We start from the raw sequence: 17,770 nt of genomic DNA on the forward strand, positions 1-17,770 counted from the left end.
GTTGAGAAGCAAGAAGCCCCCCGAACCTTCACCCTCGGGCATGGTGTGGGGTCGCTGCGGTCCGTGGGGGGCTCCTTACCTCTTCTCTCTTTCATACTGCTTACAGTGAACAAAGTGATTGAAATGCAGCACGTGTTTTGAGTGGTTTATTAGGAGATGAATAATTTTGAAGCAGATTACGAGATACATAAGGTTGTTCTTGTGGGGGATTTTCCTTCTTGAACAGCCAGTAACTTCGTCCAAATTGTTCACGACTGGTGTTTATAGCTTTTATGCTGTGTTACTAGGTTCTCACTTATTCTTTCATTCTTCTTTAATTTTCAACCATTTCAGCTTGATTTTAGCAAACCTGTACAGGTCCACATAGCTCTGTGCCAGTCCCCCAGCATCACACATGGCACCGTGGAGCCGTTCCTCCGGGACACCTCGCAGAGTGGTGGGCGCTGTCGGGTCCCTGTCCCCTCCTGGTTCCTCCCTTCCCATTTCAATCGTGCGTCTCCCCATGCAGCCTCCTGGGGTTTTGCCCATTGCCCTTGACATCAGTGGGTTTCTCTGCCAGCAGCTCAGGTTCGGGTTCCAGGCTGTAATTTCTTGGGGGAGAAGGCTGGTGGGGATTGTTATTAGCTCAAGTGGTATGTGAATAATCTGTTTTCTAAACCATTGTTCATGAGAGTTTCACGGATATTCAGGGTTTTCCTGCCCGTGGGTGCTGTGGCACACGGCTAGCCAGAAGCTACTGGGAATATGTACACATCACTTCCAAAAGTTTCTAATGTGGACATAGGTGAACATTGCTGTTTTGACCTTGTTTCCATAACACACAATTTTTCAAGTTACTGATGCATTTGGAATAAGCTCCTAAGCTTCTCCCACGTGGAGATCATAGTTGTATAAACGAATGCTTTTTGCTGGTAGTTCAGGCAATTTTAAAGCACTTCAAGCAACTTCATTGCCACATCCACGAGTCCTGCCCGTGCCCGCTGTCCTGTTGGTACAAACACATCTGATCCCCCTATTGCTGCTTAGCGAGCTCTGAAGGAAAGAACAATCGGTTTGGGTAATAAAAATGACATACAAAAGACAGAAGCTGTGATTTATTTTGGGAGATTGAGTAGAGTGGCAAGCAGCACTTTAAAGGTCACTTGTCTCAAATAAACCTTATATCTCTCTCCGATTTAAAGAGATATTGCAGCCTTTCCTTACATTAACCTGCACGAAATGTCTTTTACAGTCACATTGCGACGTCCAGCAGGAGCATCACAGGAGGCCGTGTGCTGTGTGAGCAATGGGAATTGATGGCAGTGCTGGCCAGGGGAATGGAGATCAGTTATAAGTGATTAATGCCTTGATTAGAAATACTCCTTGGGGAATGGTGCTGGTGGTTCGAGCTAGGCTTCAGTGTGTATTTATGAAAAGTACAGACAAATTCCACACAGAACTCCCTTCCGATTGTGAGAGCTGCATTTTGCAGTCGCTCTCAGCCTTGCTGTATAAAGCAGCCTTTGTCGCAAGGATCTTAGATGGTGCACAGAGAACACAAACTGCTGGGGTAGTGCTGCTTGAGCCGTATTGAAAGTTTGTAAATCATTAGGAATCTGGATAGATAGTTTAATTTAAACTGTCTGGTGTCAAGTGGTGCTACCAGAGCCTGCCCATGGCTGGACAGGCCGCCGGCAGAAGCTGCTCTCTGGGCGGCTGTTGGAGCAGGGAGATGGAGAGGACGGAGACCCCGGAGGAGCACACAGCAAAACTGCGGTCACGTTGAGGTAGGGGCAGTGAATCCACCCAGGCTGATTTGTTCCACCACTTCCTAAAACTCTTGGGTTTCTCATTCACACCAACCTCCAGCACGGCGGTGCCTGCCAGCAGCCCTGGCTTGCTGCTGCCTTTCCTCCTCGCTGGCAAGCAACGCGCTGACCTTGCTCGTGGGCGCTTTGCATCCTTCCAGGCCAGCAGCCGGCCTCCAGCAGCAGCAGGGCAGCGTCTGCCCGTGGCATGAGTGGAGGCAGTGTCCTGGGGAGCAGCCTCTGCTCACCCTGTGGGCATCAGCTAAAGCACCAAGGAGACCTTGGAGAGCTTTGGGGAGGCAGCGTAACGCCTGCTGCTGCCCACCCGTCAGCAAGAGATGGATGGCGCTTTTCTGCATGTGCCACAAAAACGTGTAGTGTAAGAAGTACTCCCCTGAATTTCAGGTGAAGCCAGCTGGCACTCCCTGCTAAAATTAATTCTCAGCTTGTCCTGCTTCGTTTCTGTGCTGCTGCTGGTCGCTGGAGGGGTCACATCGTGGCGTACGTCAGCTCCTCCTGCGTGTGCTGGCGTGGTGGTGCTCCTTGCCCCGCTGCACTGGGTTTCGTCAGCTGAGCACCGTGACCTTTTTTCTGTTCTCGAGTCCTGAAAATAGATTTTTTCAGTCTCTAAAACTTTTTGGTGGCTAAACATAGTCTTCAAAGTGTTGTGTTTCCTTTGTGCTTGGATGAAGTTCGCTGCTTTGTATCTACTGCTTGGAGTGGGTTTTTGTTTTGTTTTTAAATGGAGTTTATAAAGGTCTAGCTGTGTTTTTCAAACCTTTTAAACAGATTTATCCTTTTCCAAATACACATGGACATAAAAGTACTAATTTGAAGGACAAATATATTGCACTTTTTGAAATTAAGATGCATTCAAAACAGGACTGTTGTAGATATTAGCATATTGAAAACTAGCTTTGTAGTCTTCTTGTGTCTTCAGGTTTGAGTGACGATTGGCATTGGGAATGTACTAGGGAATGACAGTTGTCACAACATCCCCCATGGTCTTCATCACAATTTTGAAAATCAAAATTATGGTTTGTGTGTCGGAGGACTCACAGCCTTTTGGGCTGAGACCTACAGCACCAGTCATGGTTCCAAAAAAATCTATGAACAAGTGTTTAATAAAGTGCTCCTCTTACTTAAAAATCACCATTTATAAGGATGACATTGGGTCAACAACAATTGCACAATATTGTCCTTTAATTAGTAGAACTGAATATTTTATCTAGAGGCTGACTCTTCTGTGTGGAATTTCGTTTGTTTTACAGAAGCAGCCTTTTCCCTTTGATCATGATAGTTGATGCTGCCAGAATAATTCAGATTTTTTTTCTGTATAAGAACGTTTTTTTAAAGCAATACAATATAAAAAGTTCTGTTCATTCAGTTGAGCATGAACCAAATAATGTATATGTATACAATGCAATGTGTCTACATATTTATATACATGTTGATTTATGGATAGATAAAATAGAAGCACTGTTGAATTTGCATGTACCAGAAATACATAATATCCCTGCTTTGTAGTCGTCGTCATGAAAAAAAAAAAAAAGGCAGTTTATAGACCAAAACTTTGTTTTAGATTACTTAACTCTTTTGTTGTATATTGATGTTTTCTAAGGCTATTCTTGAATTAAAGGCTTGAATTTGTGAACAGGTATCCTTCTTCATGTTGGATTGCAGGATAAGCTAATGGTAAAGTTGTAAGCTGTTTGGCTGGCATTGTCTCATGTTTATCTTACGGGCTGTTAATTCTGTCAGTGTGTATCAGTGAGCTGTAAAGAAACTAGACCTTCATTTTATAGAAAGATGAATCATTATCAGTTATATAAGACAAGAAGTATGATTGGCCAAGCTTAGTCTAAATTACCATTTTCTCAAAATACATGTCAACGTACAAGTGAATATTCAAATAGGTAACAAATGTTTTATGGATAACTTTGTCAACAAATCTGATTTATGTGTCTTTTTTCTTTTTTTCCCTTTCCTTTTTTCCCCCAAATCCATTTTACTTGCAGCTTCCAGCTGATCTTACCAAGATGCATCTTACAGACAATCCTCATCCTCAGGTGACTCATGTCCCTTCAAGCCAGTCTGGATGTAGCATTGCCAGTGATTCTGGGAGCAGCAGCCTGTCTGATATCTATCAGGTAAAATTGCATTTGTTTCTTATTTTTCCTTCTCCTCCCCCAGCTGAAAATTGCATTTTGCCTTTCCTAATTGCTCTGGGTAACATTTTGTGCTGCTGTGGTGTCAGCTGTTTATCAGAAAACACGAGGTCAGGCTTCCACTTCCTAAGTTTGTTTGTTATTTTTGCTGTTGGCTGGCAGAATTTTGTCAGAAGTCTGTCAGAAGCTGTTGCACAGAATTTGTAAAAGTGTATCTGTAATGCTACGTGCATATTCTGCTTCTGATGGCAATTCATTCCTTGTTTTTCCTCGCTGTGAGTTTTGTTAGCACTGAGCTAGGTGGCGGTGACCAGAAGAGGGTGGCAATTACACTATTTGCAGGTGAACATCAGTGTCAGTGTTTTACTTCATTATAGTTCTATTAAATGCTGGTTAATCACAGCTTATACAGATAATAAATTATAATGCAAAATGAGCGGAGTTGCAATACAGAATGCGATAAAATAAATGTAGTAAATCCTTATACCATTTAGCATTGGACTTACGCATGGAAAGAATTTGTTTCCAGTTCATTTCTTGCCTTATCACATGTAGCAAAGACTTAGGGTTTGGTTTTGACTAGTCATGTTAATATTGAGAATGTCTTATTCCTATTAATTTTTTTTTTTTTTTTTTCTGGAAGGAAGGAAATTGGTGTTAAACATTCTGTAAGCAAAACAGTGGCTGCTTATCTGCCGCTCCCCTCCCTGCTGCTGCTGCACACGCCTGTGTCGCTGGGGCGAGGTGGCACCTCCCCGGCTGTGAGAGGTGAAATGCTGCACAGGGAGGTGCTTTTCACATCTTTATATACCAACAAGTGTGCTGTTGCTCTTAAAAGTCACATTCAACGATATGTGCTGGACTATGGAACAAATTTCATGAAACTGTTTGTGCCTGTCAAATACCTCCTTCCTTGATTGTGTTTGTTGTCAATGAGATGTCCTGTCCTGCAAACAGAAGCATGGCCATAAACGTGCTCTCTGCACCAACTGATTGTAGAAATTCCAGTGTTGCTTGTTGTGAATAGAAGTTGAGGAAAATTCAGAGATAACTTAGGTGCATTGTCTATAAAAGAACAAGAGCTACTGCCTCGTGTCAAATCGCAGAGCTGGGTTCATGGGGGTCTTTCATTCTGGTTGATGAGGGTGGTCATCTTGGGTTTGTCTTGGTAACCGCACAACCATTCCACTTTTAAGTTGAAATCTAACTACAATATCAAATCTGTAGCAACTATTTAGCATTATGTAGGTGTAACTGGACCTTAGACACCCATTCCCTTTTCCTGGGTACCGTCTTGGGTCTTTCCTCACCAGAAACAGCGACTGGGGAGGTATTTTATTTACAGCAAAGTGTTGATAGTTAACTTTAAAGATCAAACATTAGAAGCAAAAATCCTTTTACAGCATTAAGTAGGACTAAAATATAGAGAGACTAGACTGTTAATCTGTTATCCTTAGATTTGCTCACTGCCAGCTGGGGCAGCAATAGCTTGCATCATAGATGATGGTTTCAAAATGCACCCTTGATTTCTGAGTGGCAGAGTTGGAAGATTTTGTTCTACATCTTGAATTTTGTTTTCCCTTGGAATCAAGTCTGTTGACTCAAAATAATTAGTCAAAATCAACAGAACTAATCTGGATGTTGTACCCTAACATCTATATATTGAGGTTGATAGGCGATTTTCCTGACCATCTTCTGTCTGCCTGTCTACCTGAGTGGTTTGGAAAGATTGTTGTAAGTGAAAAGCACTTGAAATATATTATTAATGAGGAAAATATCATTCCAGTAATGAGTGAATACTCTTATCATGTGTGGTTAAATGCATTTGAAACGTTGCATGCCTACTTTTCAAAAAATGCCAAAAGATCATGATTGTTAAACAAATAAGAATTACATAAATAAAAGAAATAATGGAGCAGCATATTTATCTGCCCTATGACATGAACAGTGGTGAAATGTATTTTTGTCCCTGGAGGAGTTAGAAATTAGTTAATGTGAAAATGAGTGCAGATTTTCTGGAAGGAGTGAGGACCTTTCAGTAGGAATCTCCTTTTCAATGACATTCGCCCATCTAATTTTGCAGCTCGTAGGGAACACGGATCTCTGTAAGCTCTGGTGACAATTCTGAGTCAGTCTGAGGCAGGTCATCACTGTCAGACTCACGTGAGATCTTCCAAGATGATCACAGCAATCCGTGAGCTAGCTGCAGTGTCATTAATTTCTAAATACAGCACTGGAGAATCAAGCATTTGATAAGCACTGTGGATGAAGATAAGACGTGCAATGGGCATGTCATAGCAGGGATGCTGGGGGAGAGAAAAAGCTCTGTTTTCCCCCTGTTGAGTTTTTAAAGCATTTTTCGTATCTTGTCTTACGTGTAATGTGCAAATAGTAAGCTGTCCAAGAATGCTGGGTATTTCACCACGATTTATTGCAGTAACTTTAAGAGTTAGTTTGGGATTAGTCCCCTATTGTTTGTTACCCACTTTTAACTGCATGATGTGTGATAAAGTCATGGCACAGCATTTAATTCAGCATGATGTGGAATGACACATCAATAGAGGCAGATTTTGAAATCAGAAGGAAGGATTAAAAAAATAAATAAATTCCCTCCAGGATTCATTTTGGTATTACGAAGGTGGAGAAGCTCCCTGATACTCTCTACAGTTTGTAGTGTACTGGCTTAGTAGCTGAAAATATTTTTGGTATCTTAAAATACAGCTTGTCATAAACTGGAAAATGTTGCTTTGCTTTTGCAGTCAGTTTCGTATCTATTGCATGCCAAACTCTCTAGGACTATCATTAGTGTCAGCAAAGGAACAGTATTTTTTGAATAATATTTATTAATGTAGTCTTGATGTGACCTTTTGAATTAATGACATCTTAACGTTAATTTTTACAGTAAATAGTGCAACCATAATTCCAGAATAGGAAACTGATTGGAGCCAAAGAATGAAACATTTTTTATTGAGATTTGGAAAGGTTTTCAGCTCATCTGTGTACACTTTATTCATTGATAGTGTTGAAATGAGGTTTCACTTGTTCCAGCTGCATCTCAGTTCAGGAAGTTAAACAGGAAATGAATGTAAAGCTGAAGGTGAGATCGGCAGAAAACAAGTTCTTGCCCGTAAGCACTGCTGTGAACATATTGTGTTAAACCCTCAGTTGCTTATGAAAATAAATTTATGAGGATATTTTCTCCCTTCTCCTGTACCATTACTGCTCCCAGTTGAAGCCTTCGGTCTTTATGTGGCAAAATGTCCAAATGTGTACATTGCAAATTCCAACTTGCTTGGAATACTGCAAAGCAGCTTTTTTTGGTCAGACTGCAGACCATTGGTTGTATGTATATATATGTGTATGTATATTTAAAAATTTTCTCCTACAATTTTTATAAAAGCTTAAATTTAATTTGCACATATATATATATATATATATATTTTTTTTTTTTTCCTTCAACTCATTTCTGACAATGTCTGACCTAGCTTCCAAACTAGGTGTTTAGACAGAATTAGGGGAGGCTGTGTGGTTGTGCATGTAACAGTTGAAATGAGGGATTATAACTTCTACAAACAGCCCCTTTGACTTGTAATAGATATCCTCAGGGAAAAGTCATCCTGCAGGTACTGCACAGAGCAAACACTTTCCTTTACTCTTTCATGGAGCAGGCTTTAAGAAGACTGGCAATGGTAACGTATGTTGTTCAGATCATATTGCTAGATGTTGGTGGGCATGGTCTCCCTTACAGCATAATAAATTCGTTGCCTTTATCGATGGCTTGCAAAGCTGTTCTCCTGCTGACTGACAAATTCTCATCTATTTTGCCTTATCTGTTTAGTTCTGCCAGTGGTCTGCATAGTGGTTCTTTTCTCTCTCTTTTTCTGTCATCTCCCATTTGTCACTTTGGCAATATATATTACTTGTGGGCAGCACCGTTATTGCCCAGCAATAATTCTGGCTGTGGTTAAGGATTTGATATTAAAATGGATTATCTATAAAATATGCATCAGGGAGTGTCCTTTACTAAGGATTTTTCTGTCAATTCTGTAAAACGTCTTGGACACTTTTCCCATGAAAGAATTGATGTGAAGGGAAGGAAAGGGGGGAAAAACAACAACAAGGAAACAGGCTCTTAATAGCAGGCTGTGTCAGGAGTCGTGAGCATTAAAATATTGTATCATACGGACTTATTACAGAACAGGAAATCCTTCATGTGTTGCATTTAATACTTTTGTCTGTCAGTGCATGTTTCTGACACTGTAGTGGAATACGAGTCATTATCACCAAAACATTTTGAAGGCTGCTTCTTATGTTTTTAGCTCCCAAACCAGTGTATTGTGGCTGTTTAGATGAAGAAATGCTAGAAAAGTCCTTGAATAAAATGCCGTGCTGATCATGTGCTGCCAAGGCTCTCCAAGCACAATTTGCACTTCGGCTTAATTCCAAAGCTGTTAATGTGAGCTATATAAGCCAGTGAAGTGATGTAGCGTAAAAAATAAAAATAAAAAAAAATTAACCCTATTTATTGTTACCCTACTCTGAATGAAATAGTTATGTTAAATCATGTAATCCTTTTTTTATTAGGTTTGATGGATAATTATTGAAACAAGGACATGCTCAAAGATCTAATGGTATATCTAAAAACTCAATATTTTTCTGCCTAGAAAAGAAGGCAGTGCTGCTCCATCTGTCCAAGTACTGGGACTTGCATTAGGAGAGCAGCGTGGAGCGTGTAGGAAGATGGAGGCAGTGCTGTCTGCTGGATTTAATCAGACAGCGTTGGTTTTGATGATGCCACTCAGTCTTCCCAAGCAGTTACCAGTGCTTCAGCACTCCAGCTACTTATGTCATGTCTAGAGCTTCAAGTGGTAGGCACGAGCCAGGATTAGTAACTGTCACTGAGTTATTGATGAAATAGCTCTAACTTGAGGAGAGCAAAGAGTCTTTTATCTCTGTTTTAATATTCAGCCATTAAAATGGGCTCTCAGTGGTCTTGGTTGTGCCAAATGGAGCACAGACTTGCAACAGCTCCGGTTTGTGGTGTAGTCGTTTGCTGATAGCTCTCTCTCCAGCCATTCTCCTGAAGTGGTTGGAAGTGAAATGTTTTAGGTACGTCAGGGAATTGGTGTTAATGAACGATGCTCTGACTCTTTTGTGGGGGAAGGTTCTAGTGGGACTCTGCCCCTAGTTGTAAAAATGACTGGCAATCAAGTAGATGGGCATAGATACTCCGAGTTTTGTCTTCTCAAATCTGTGCCTCTGCAAATATACCAAAATTGAATATAAATGTTCAGGATACATGGTAATACTGATGGCACCTTAAAAAATAAAATGATAGAAGCTAGTGTTTAAAAGATACATGTCCAACTAATGCCAGAGGGAATTTGTTTATAAAAAGTTTTAAAATAGGTGTCCACTGATCAATTTTGTGCAAGGATTCTGTCAGCGTCATATTTGCTGTGGGTTATGTGTTGCTTCATTGGCCTCTTCCAGGCTTTTGTTATTCAATAGATGGATATTTTGTGTGTTAGTGTGAGAGATTACATTTAGCACTAAAATTCAACATGCGTATATCAATCAATAATAACAATAAATAAGAAAAAGTTTAGGGGTGTAGCTCTCATTGCCAAAAGAATATCTGAATTGCCACAGTGACAACAAGCAAGTTATAAAAATACTTGGTGATCTTGTGATGGAAACTTTAGCACTGTACATGCTAGCATGCCTTCTCCAACCCAGCCCTTTTTTAAGAGGTCTTGCGAACATGCAGAATATTTAACACATTAGTTTATCATCAGTGTAAATGTGTTCGCTTAATAATAATAATGAAAAAAGCAATTTCTGCAAGTCTGTTTGTAATTGCCTTATACTTCTAAGTGACACATCTTGTTCAAATTTTTGAATTTGAACAGAAAAATGAATTGCATGCTGGCTTAAATTAAACAGAAGTGATTGAAGAAGTATTCTGTGGAAATTGAAATTTTGAAACTACTTTTTTTTTCTTCCTTGCCTTCCATCTGTTTTGGAAGGCTATTTTCATTCCATTACATCATTTAAACTTTACATGAAAAAATACTGCAAACGATTCTTGTGTGATGCTGCTTTTTGATGCCAGTATTGCTTTATCTTATACTGTTGCTTCATGTGTCTGCTCAGCATGATGTCTATATTGCCATCTATTGATGACAGCAGAAATGTGTCTACAGACATTGGGTAACCAGCGTTGTTGCTGAATTATATGATTATTTGGTCAATATTAACTCCTGAATTTTGAAAAAAACACTTGCTCTCATGAATTCACAACAAAGACCAAATGCTATAAAGTGAGAGTCAGCCAACAGAGATGGGAGTAGTAATCCTTACTTCCTTGTTTTTTTCATATTTATATTCTCCACCTGACATACTTACTATATGCCAGGATGAAAGTCCATGTTACAATATGGAAATGAGTAATCGATCAAATCCCTTTAATTTCATCCACTCACCCTGGGTTATTTTTCCTCCGTGTGACACTGTTGGTATCGATGGGCTTACATTGCCTGTAGTTCCTTGGGAGCGTCATAAGGAAAGGGAGCAAATGCCCAATATGTTCATTTTTTCAGAACTTGCGATCCTAATTCCTGTAGCATGGTGTTGCTCTTTGCCAATGGTATATATTTATACTCTCGTGTATAAATTAACTCTTAACTGTAGATTTTGCTGTAACCTGTTCTTGTCAGTGTTCAGAAAGGGAACTATTACAGTTTCTAGTTTAACTTTTGTTGGTCATAGATTATTTTTTTTTTGTAGTACTTGCTACCTAAAATAAGACCATAAATTATTAAACTGAAGACATTGAACTCTTTGTCTGATGGATGTCTTCTCTTTAGGCTACAGAAAGTGAGATGGGAGATGTTGATTTAACGGGTCTTCCAGAAGCACCTGTAGACTCTGAAGATGAAGAAGAAGAAGAAGATGAAGATATTGACAGAACTTCAGATCCACTTCTAGGGCGAGACGTTGTACGAGAGTGCCTTGAGAAAGAGCCTGCAGATAAAACTGATGATGATATTGGTGAGGAAAAAAAAAATAGATCTTTTTATAAAACTATATCATACATCATCAGTGAGAGAAGCATGTATGTAAACTGCTCAGTGAGTTGCTGTTAAACGTATATCTTCGTAATTACAGATGATGCCTTTCAGACATCACTTTGTTCTAGTGATACTGTTAATTAAATGATTTTCCTCTTACTATCCAAGAGAGTATTTGTTCTGAGAAGCTAAGTATTTAAAAAAAACAAAACAAAAAAAACCCAACACAGTCTTTGAGACTCGTAAGATGTTAAGTATTATAGTCATTTTACCAGCTGATACAAGAGTAGCAGTGTAATTTTGGCTGCCTGTAACTATAGAGTTAATCAGTGAATGTCAAAGAGAATGTACTAGTTAGATAAGCTTAATTGTAAACTGCAAAACACTTGAAATGAAATTAATTTATTGCAGCGTCCAACTAGAAATGGATGTTAGTTTAGTGGTAAAATTTGGGTTATGCTATACTTCTGATTATTTCTCTAAACTCTGGAAAAGCATTTCATGCTCTTAACAAGCTTATAATTAGTGTACTGAAAGGATATTTTTGTTCTCCTAAATGTTTGTAGTTGAAGTGCTTTTACACTTAGCTAGATTGCTGCCCTAAGAGTCGAGCAGTGCCTGATCAGGACTGCCGAGCCAACAAAACACATACTGGGCTCGTTCAGCTGCAGGCACTAAAAGGGATTGTAATACCACTGAGCAATTCCTTCCGTGAATTAAACTGAGGTTTAATATACCGGTGGGAGGGTAGGGTATCTAAGGAGCCCCAGGGCCTTGCAGTCTTCATACCAATGTTTCCTTTGCCTAACAGAGCAATTATTGGAATTTATGCATCAACTCCCGGCCTTTGCGAACATGACAATGTCTGTAAGAAGAGAACTTTGCTCAGTGATGATATTTGAAGTAGTAGAGCAAGCAGGAGCCATCATACTTGAAGATGGACAAGAAGTAAGTAACTGAAGTAACTGCACACAGTATGATTTGAGCACCAAAATTTGAAGATCAGTGAGGGCACCTGGGTGAGAGGGCTGGGAGATGTTCTCTGCACCACTCCCACACCTGAAGGCTAGGGAATCTTTCTCTTACCGTGACTCACTACCAAAATCCTCATACCTTAGTCCATCACTTAGTAACATGCAGGCTGAATCTTACAGTCTTCCCTGTTCAGGACTTCAGCATGGTTGAGATGGTCAAAACAAGCAGAGTTCTATAGCGTTCGCTGTGGATTATCAGTTTAAGTGCTAATATCTAAAAGAGTTTGTTTATAGGGGTTTTACCTGTAGCACAGAAGAATGCATCATTCCCATTGGTAAAATAACTCTTTAGTTATAACATAGGATTTTTTTACATGCTAACATAGAGATGTATCCTTGAACAATGTATGACCTTAATATCTAAACAAATCAGATCTAACAAATTATGACCTTAATGTCTAAATTAGAAGCAGTTTCCCTACACATTCAGATGTTCAAATAAGTGGTCAGGCTCCCAGTGTAGGTGTTCTGAATCGTTACCTTGAAGCCTTTCTCTGTCCTTTGTTCAAGAAACCTGGAATGTCTGTAGCAGTTCATCACTCCACGAGGACTGTGTGGACTCTAATCTCAGTTAGTGACCAAGTGGGCATGTGGGGGAAGTGTTCATGCTCACTAAATAGTATAAATATACTGTAGCAATTAGCACACTAATTAAAAAGCAATCTATTCATCAGCATTGCTCCCTACTGAATTAATACTGAAACGAATGAAGAATGCTTTTCAGCATTCGTGTTTCACTCAGCTTTATTGCTTGCCTTACAGTGCACATTTCTAGTGAATTAAACGTTGCAAAGCTGTGGTGGCAACAAACTGGAGACTGCAAGAATAAGGCTTTCTGAGATAGGAGTGTTGGAACAGCTTATGAAAGCTGTTGAATGAGCTCCACTTTTAAAATTTGCTTTTTTACTCCCTCTAGCTTGATTCCTGGTATGTTATTTTAAACGGCACAGTGGAGATCAGCTATCCTGATGGGAAGAGTGAGAGTCTCTGTATGGGAAATAGTTTTGGGATTACTCCCTCTCTGGAGAAACAGTACATGAATGGAGTGGTCAGAACCAAAGTAGATGATTGTCAGGTAAGATCACAATTCTGTACAACTACCTCATATTTTTAAACGTCTAACAAAAGAAAGCAGACTAGTTGTATCTCAAGGCATGATCTTTATTCAGGAGCAGAAAAAAGGATGTTGGTATTTGATGGGTCACGAGCTCTGCTGCTGTTAGATTAGTTGTACCCTCTTTCAGTAGCTGAGATTTATTTCACACTGCTATTGTGTGAGAAACAGGAACTTCTGCTTTGTGCTGCAATGTAAGCGTAGTCCACCCTAGTCATGCTGTGTATGTGATTGACATGCAGTAAGAACAGATAAGCAGAAAATAGACTTTTCCACTTGCAGATTGTGTTCCCTTTATGTTTAACCTTTTGAGAACAACCTTTTGGAAGTGTAAGATGGTGACCAGTTCCATTGTCTTCTAATTACAACTTTCTCGTGTAATTGAGCAGAACAGACTGGGGCTGGTAACAAATGCTGTGCTATGGTGTTTGCATCAAAGCAGCCCAGACATGGGGCAGGGGGATACATTCATGTTTTAAATATTTGTTAACAATCATGTGTTGCCTGGGGGCAGTTTGTGTGTATAGCCCAGCAAGACTACTGGAGAATTCTGAACCACGTGGAAAAAAACACTCACAAAGTCGAGGAAGAAGGAGAAATTGTTATGGTAAAGGAGCACAGGGAGCTGGACCGCAGTGGAACCAGAAAAGGACACATAGTTATCAAGGTGAATTTCTTCCCATGCTTTCTGTTAATCTATTAAACCTTTATTAATAAATACAATTTCGATTTTAAACTAGAACACATGTTCAGTTTTGTCTGTCTGAAGTCAAAGATTTAATTCAAATGAATTTATATTACTCTACAAATCTACTTCCATCTCCCTTTTAATACAGCTAAACCTGTTCAGCACATAGATTGAGTTTTGTTTTGGGAGCACTCCTTGTGTATCCTTACATACTGTTTTTTTGGGTTTTTTTTTGTAGTTTGGAAGAAGAACTTAAAAATTATTATAAACAAAGTTATGGGATGTTACTGATTCTTCTGGCCCGTTATTAGCTATGCAAAATATTTGGTCTGGGAGACGCTTAAAGACTTGGTTTAAATATATTAGTGGCTTTTTTTTCCTTCATTTTTTTTTAAACTGAAAATTGAAAAAGGCGTATACTGCTCACATGGTATTATGCTGAGGTACTCTCTAGAGAGAGGTAGTGATGGGAGATATCAGCTGTATTTGCATTTAATTTTTAAGGCAACACCTGAGCGACTCATCATGCACTTAATAGAAGAACATTCTATCGTGGATCCAACTTACATTGAAGATTTCCTTCTAACGTACAGAACATTTCTAACAAGCCCCTTGGAAGTTGGAAATAAACTGTTGGAGTGGTTCACGGTGGACAGCCTCAGGGATAAGGTTGGTTTGAGACTAGAGATTAATATTTGTAGTGAAAATTTTCTCCAAAGCAATTCGTTTTTGTAACGCTAGTGTTATACTGCAGCTATTTTTAAATGAACTAATTTAAAACCAAGTGTTTTTTAGTAATATCAAGGAATAATCCTGTACTCTCCAAAGTTAGGTTTGTCACTGCTTTTCTTCTGCAGAATGGTAAATACTATTTTCTATTTAATTTTAAGATGTAAATGCCAGTCTGTCTGAAGTCCTTTTCCACCAGCAATTCACAGAAATTGTGTTCGTGATCTATTGGACTTACCACTTCTGTTCTCACAGCAGCATTATGCTTGTCTTCCATAATTTTCTTCTGTAGAGCTTTTCAGTGTATTGAGCCCATTTTATTAGAGCAGCTTATTACAAAGTGTACTTGAAGTAAACTGTGCTCAAGACAGATGAAGATGATAAAAACACTTCTGTAAATAGAACCAGGTTCAGCTCTGTGCAGCTGTACACACATGGAAAATACACCTAGCTTGGAACTTGTATTCATGTCCTATTTGTTGAAAACCATGGCAGTAAAATTCTGAGCCAGCAGTTTTATATGTTCTAGATTTGAGCTGAAAGAAACTCAAACTATCACAACAGCACTATTTTTTTTATGGTGGGGAAAATTTGCTGGGATCCTTTACTATGGTTACTGCTTCTCCCCTTTTTCCATGCTGCACACGTTAGCAACTGCTGTTTTTTAAGAACAGGATTTTAAAGAAGGAAAGTAAAGAAAACTGTCTTAGCAAATAAAAGAGGAAGTTGCTTATTTTTAGAAGAGAAGCTGCTACAGATTAACTTTTTTAAAAATAGAATGGATGGATAAAATAGTTGCCAGACTGTCTTTATCATGAATGGTGGTAACTCTGTAGCACACAAAAAAGCAACCCAAACATTTAACTTAAAAAATCAAAAGAAAGGTCTTTTGTTTGTTTTACTATTACAGTATACATCCTAGAAACTTCCTAGGAGAGGAGGCAATTAGGATTCTTTAAAAAAAATACATTTAATAAATGGCATAAAGAAGAGATAACGGAAGATAAATTCGTGCACCAGTAAGTACTAGGTGATGTAATCAGCTAGATACAAAAATGTTTGTTCCTTAGTTCTTCATTTGACTCCACAACTAAAGGAAATCAGGAAATGATTTCAAGTGCAAATGGTTTCTGCTTCTGTTAACGGATGCATTAATCTGTCATATGTTATTCTGTCATGTCCTTGTATTCTTCTTTGCTTATAGATTAAATCCTATAGGAGAAAAAAAAAAACACAAAAACAAAATAAAAAAACAAAAACCACAAATACCTTTATGCATACTTTTTTTCAGGTTACCAGAGTGGTCTTACTGTGGGTGAACAACCATTTTAATGACTTTGAAGGTGACCCTGCTATGACTCGATTTCTGGAAGAATTTGAGAAGAACTTAGAAAATACGGTAGGAGCAAAAAAGAATGACTGTCACACTTTCTGCATTATGCATTTTCATTTTCCAGTATGTTACCAGGGATTAACACGTTGTAGTCTATAAGAAAGCAGTTAATAGGTGGCTTTTAACATGTGCGTATTTGTTCTTAAATATAAATTTAGGTACAAAGCTCATATAAAATAGTACATATGGCAGTCATTGATGCATCTTTGTCCTCTTTTGCAGTAATGCAAAGTTTATTTAGTAAGATTTGGAAATGTAGGATCATAATTTCTTTTTCTGGCACTTTTTATTTTTTTAAACAACTGTTTCTCCATTTCTAATAAAAGAAACGTTACAATCAGTTTTATGTCTTCTGTGTTACAGAAAATGAAAGGACATCTCAGATTGCTGAATATTGCTTGTGCTGCCAAGGCAAAATGGAGACAAATTACCTTGCAAAAGCCTTCTAGAGACTCACCTCTCTTTTTTAGCCTCCTTGGAGGAAGTGACAAGGGTTTCGGTATTTTTGTAGAGACCGTGGAAACGGGCAGTAAAGCAGCAGAAGCTGGACTTAAGCGTGGTGATCAGGTAAAAAGAGCAAAGCTAATTTTAAGCATCCACCTTTTGATTTAAAAAGAAAAAATCTGGTTCAAATGACTGTAAAAAGTATTAAAAAACAAACAAACAACACCACCACCAACAAAAAACCTCTCTCTATACATCACACTATTTTGATACCACAGTTCAGCTCTAGGTTTGCATGTTAAGTATGTATTTCTGTCAAATAGTTCTTGAAATATTTCAAAAACAGAATGGGAAAAGAAACCACATTGTGGTTGTTTTAGGAAACTTTCTTAAAGGAGATGTAGTTAGGTTGAAGCCATCAAATTGGTTGGCTGGTTTGTCATCTAGCATACAGCATCACAGTTTGAGGCTGGTGGAGCCTCGGGGCCCAGCAGCTGCAGGTCTGCCCTTTGGTTGTAATATCAGGTCTGCAGCTGGTGATCCAATCAGTTGGTGATCCACTGCTTTTGTTAGAGTTGCAGTTCCTAACTGCACAAATGTTGTGCCTATCGCAGAAGATAAATTTGGTTACAGTAGTTGACAAGTGGTGATGGAGGTCCTGGCTTCTTTACAGGATGCAGCTTTACTGAAGTGATCCAAATAGTGATTTTACAAGGAATATTTTCATGCTGCAACTACTGTAAATACAATATGATAACCTCTGGAAAGTTTTTAATGTGCTTGTGTTATCACATTTATATTTGTAACTGTTGTAAAATAACTCTGTTATAAACAGCTGTTGTAATAGTTCATTTTGTATTTCTTCTTAAAGATAATGGAAGTGAATGGACAGAACTTTGAGAATATTACATTTGTGAAAGCTCTGGAAATCTTGAGGAACAATACTCATCTCTCCATTACCGTAAAAACAAACATTTTTGGTGAGTAGACTTTACATGTTTCTCTGTGTATGTGGCTAAAAATTCCAGTCCTTCTGGCTTTAGAAATGCAGTAGGATTTCACCTTTCTTCTAACTTGCTCTAGAAGTGAAAGAGTGTGCAGGAGTCCCCTCATTGTGCCTCCGTTTGCTCTGATACATTTTTATGTGCCAAGGACTTGCACATTGGGTGGCGCAAGGCCAGCATAGCCAGCTCTCCGCGCCCTGAGAAATCCTCAAATGACTGCTTAAGCGGCTTTAGTGTCCCTTCATGTGATATGGCTGACGCAGAGCCAAGGGATCTGGGCCAAAATATTTTGCCAAGAAACAGCAAAAATGTAAAACTGGATTTTCATAAAACTTT

General features: G+C 38.9%; 1 protein-coding gene across 6 annotated transcripts in view; it reads left to right on the forward strand.

Annotated features, from left to right (window-relative positions):
* The window catches only part of RAPGEF6 (Rap guanine nucleotide exchange factor 6), a 123,403-nt gene that overhangs the window by 69,520 nt on the left and 36,113 nt on the right, over positions 1 to 17,770 (forward strand). For all 6 annotated transcript variants that reach the window (XM_084535471.1, XM_084535467.1, XM_084535468.1 and 3 more), the window contains 9 exons: positions 3,806 to 3,937; positions 10,825 to 11,008; positions 11,840 to 11,976; positions 12,979 to 13,137; positions 13,691 to 13,843; positions 14,369 to 14,533; positions 15,885 to 15,992; positions 16,350 to 16,553; positions 17,302 to 17,410. In XM_084535471.1, the coding sequence (XP_084391597.1) occupies positions 3,806 to 3,937; positions 10,825 to 11,008; positions 11,840 to 11,976; positions 12,979 to 13,137; positions 13,691 to 13,843; positions 14,369 to 14,533; positions 15,885 to 15,992; positions 16,350 to 16,553; positions 17,302 to 17,410 (1,351 nt within the window). The remainder of the gene's footprint in view (positions 1 to 3,805; positions 3,938 to 10,824; positions 11,009 to 11,839; positions 11,977 to 12,978; positions 13,138 to 13,690; positions 13,844 to 14,368; positions 14,534 to 15,884; positions 15,993 to 16,349; positions 16,554 to 17,301; positions 17,411 to 17,770) is intronic.

The sequence above is a fragment of the Aythya ferina genome (genome assembly GCF_964211825.1).
Source record: "Aythya ferina genome assembly, chromosome: 14".
NCBI classification, from domain to species: Eukaryota; Metazoa; Chordata; class Aves; order Anseriformes; family Anatidae; genus Aythya; species Aythya ferina.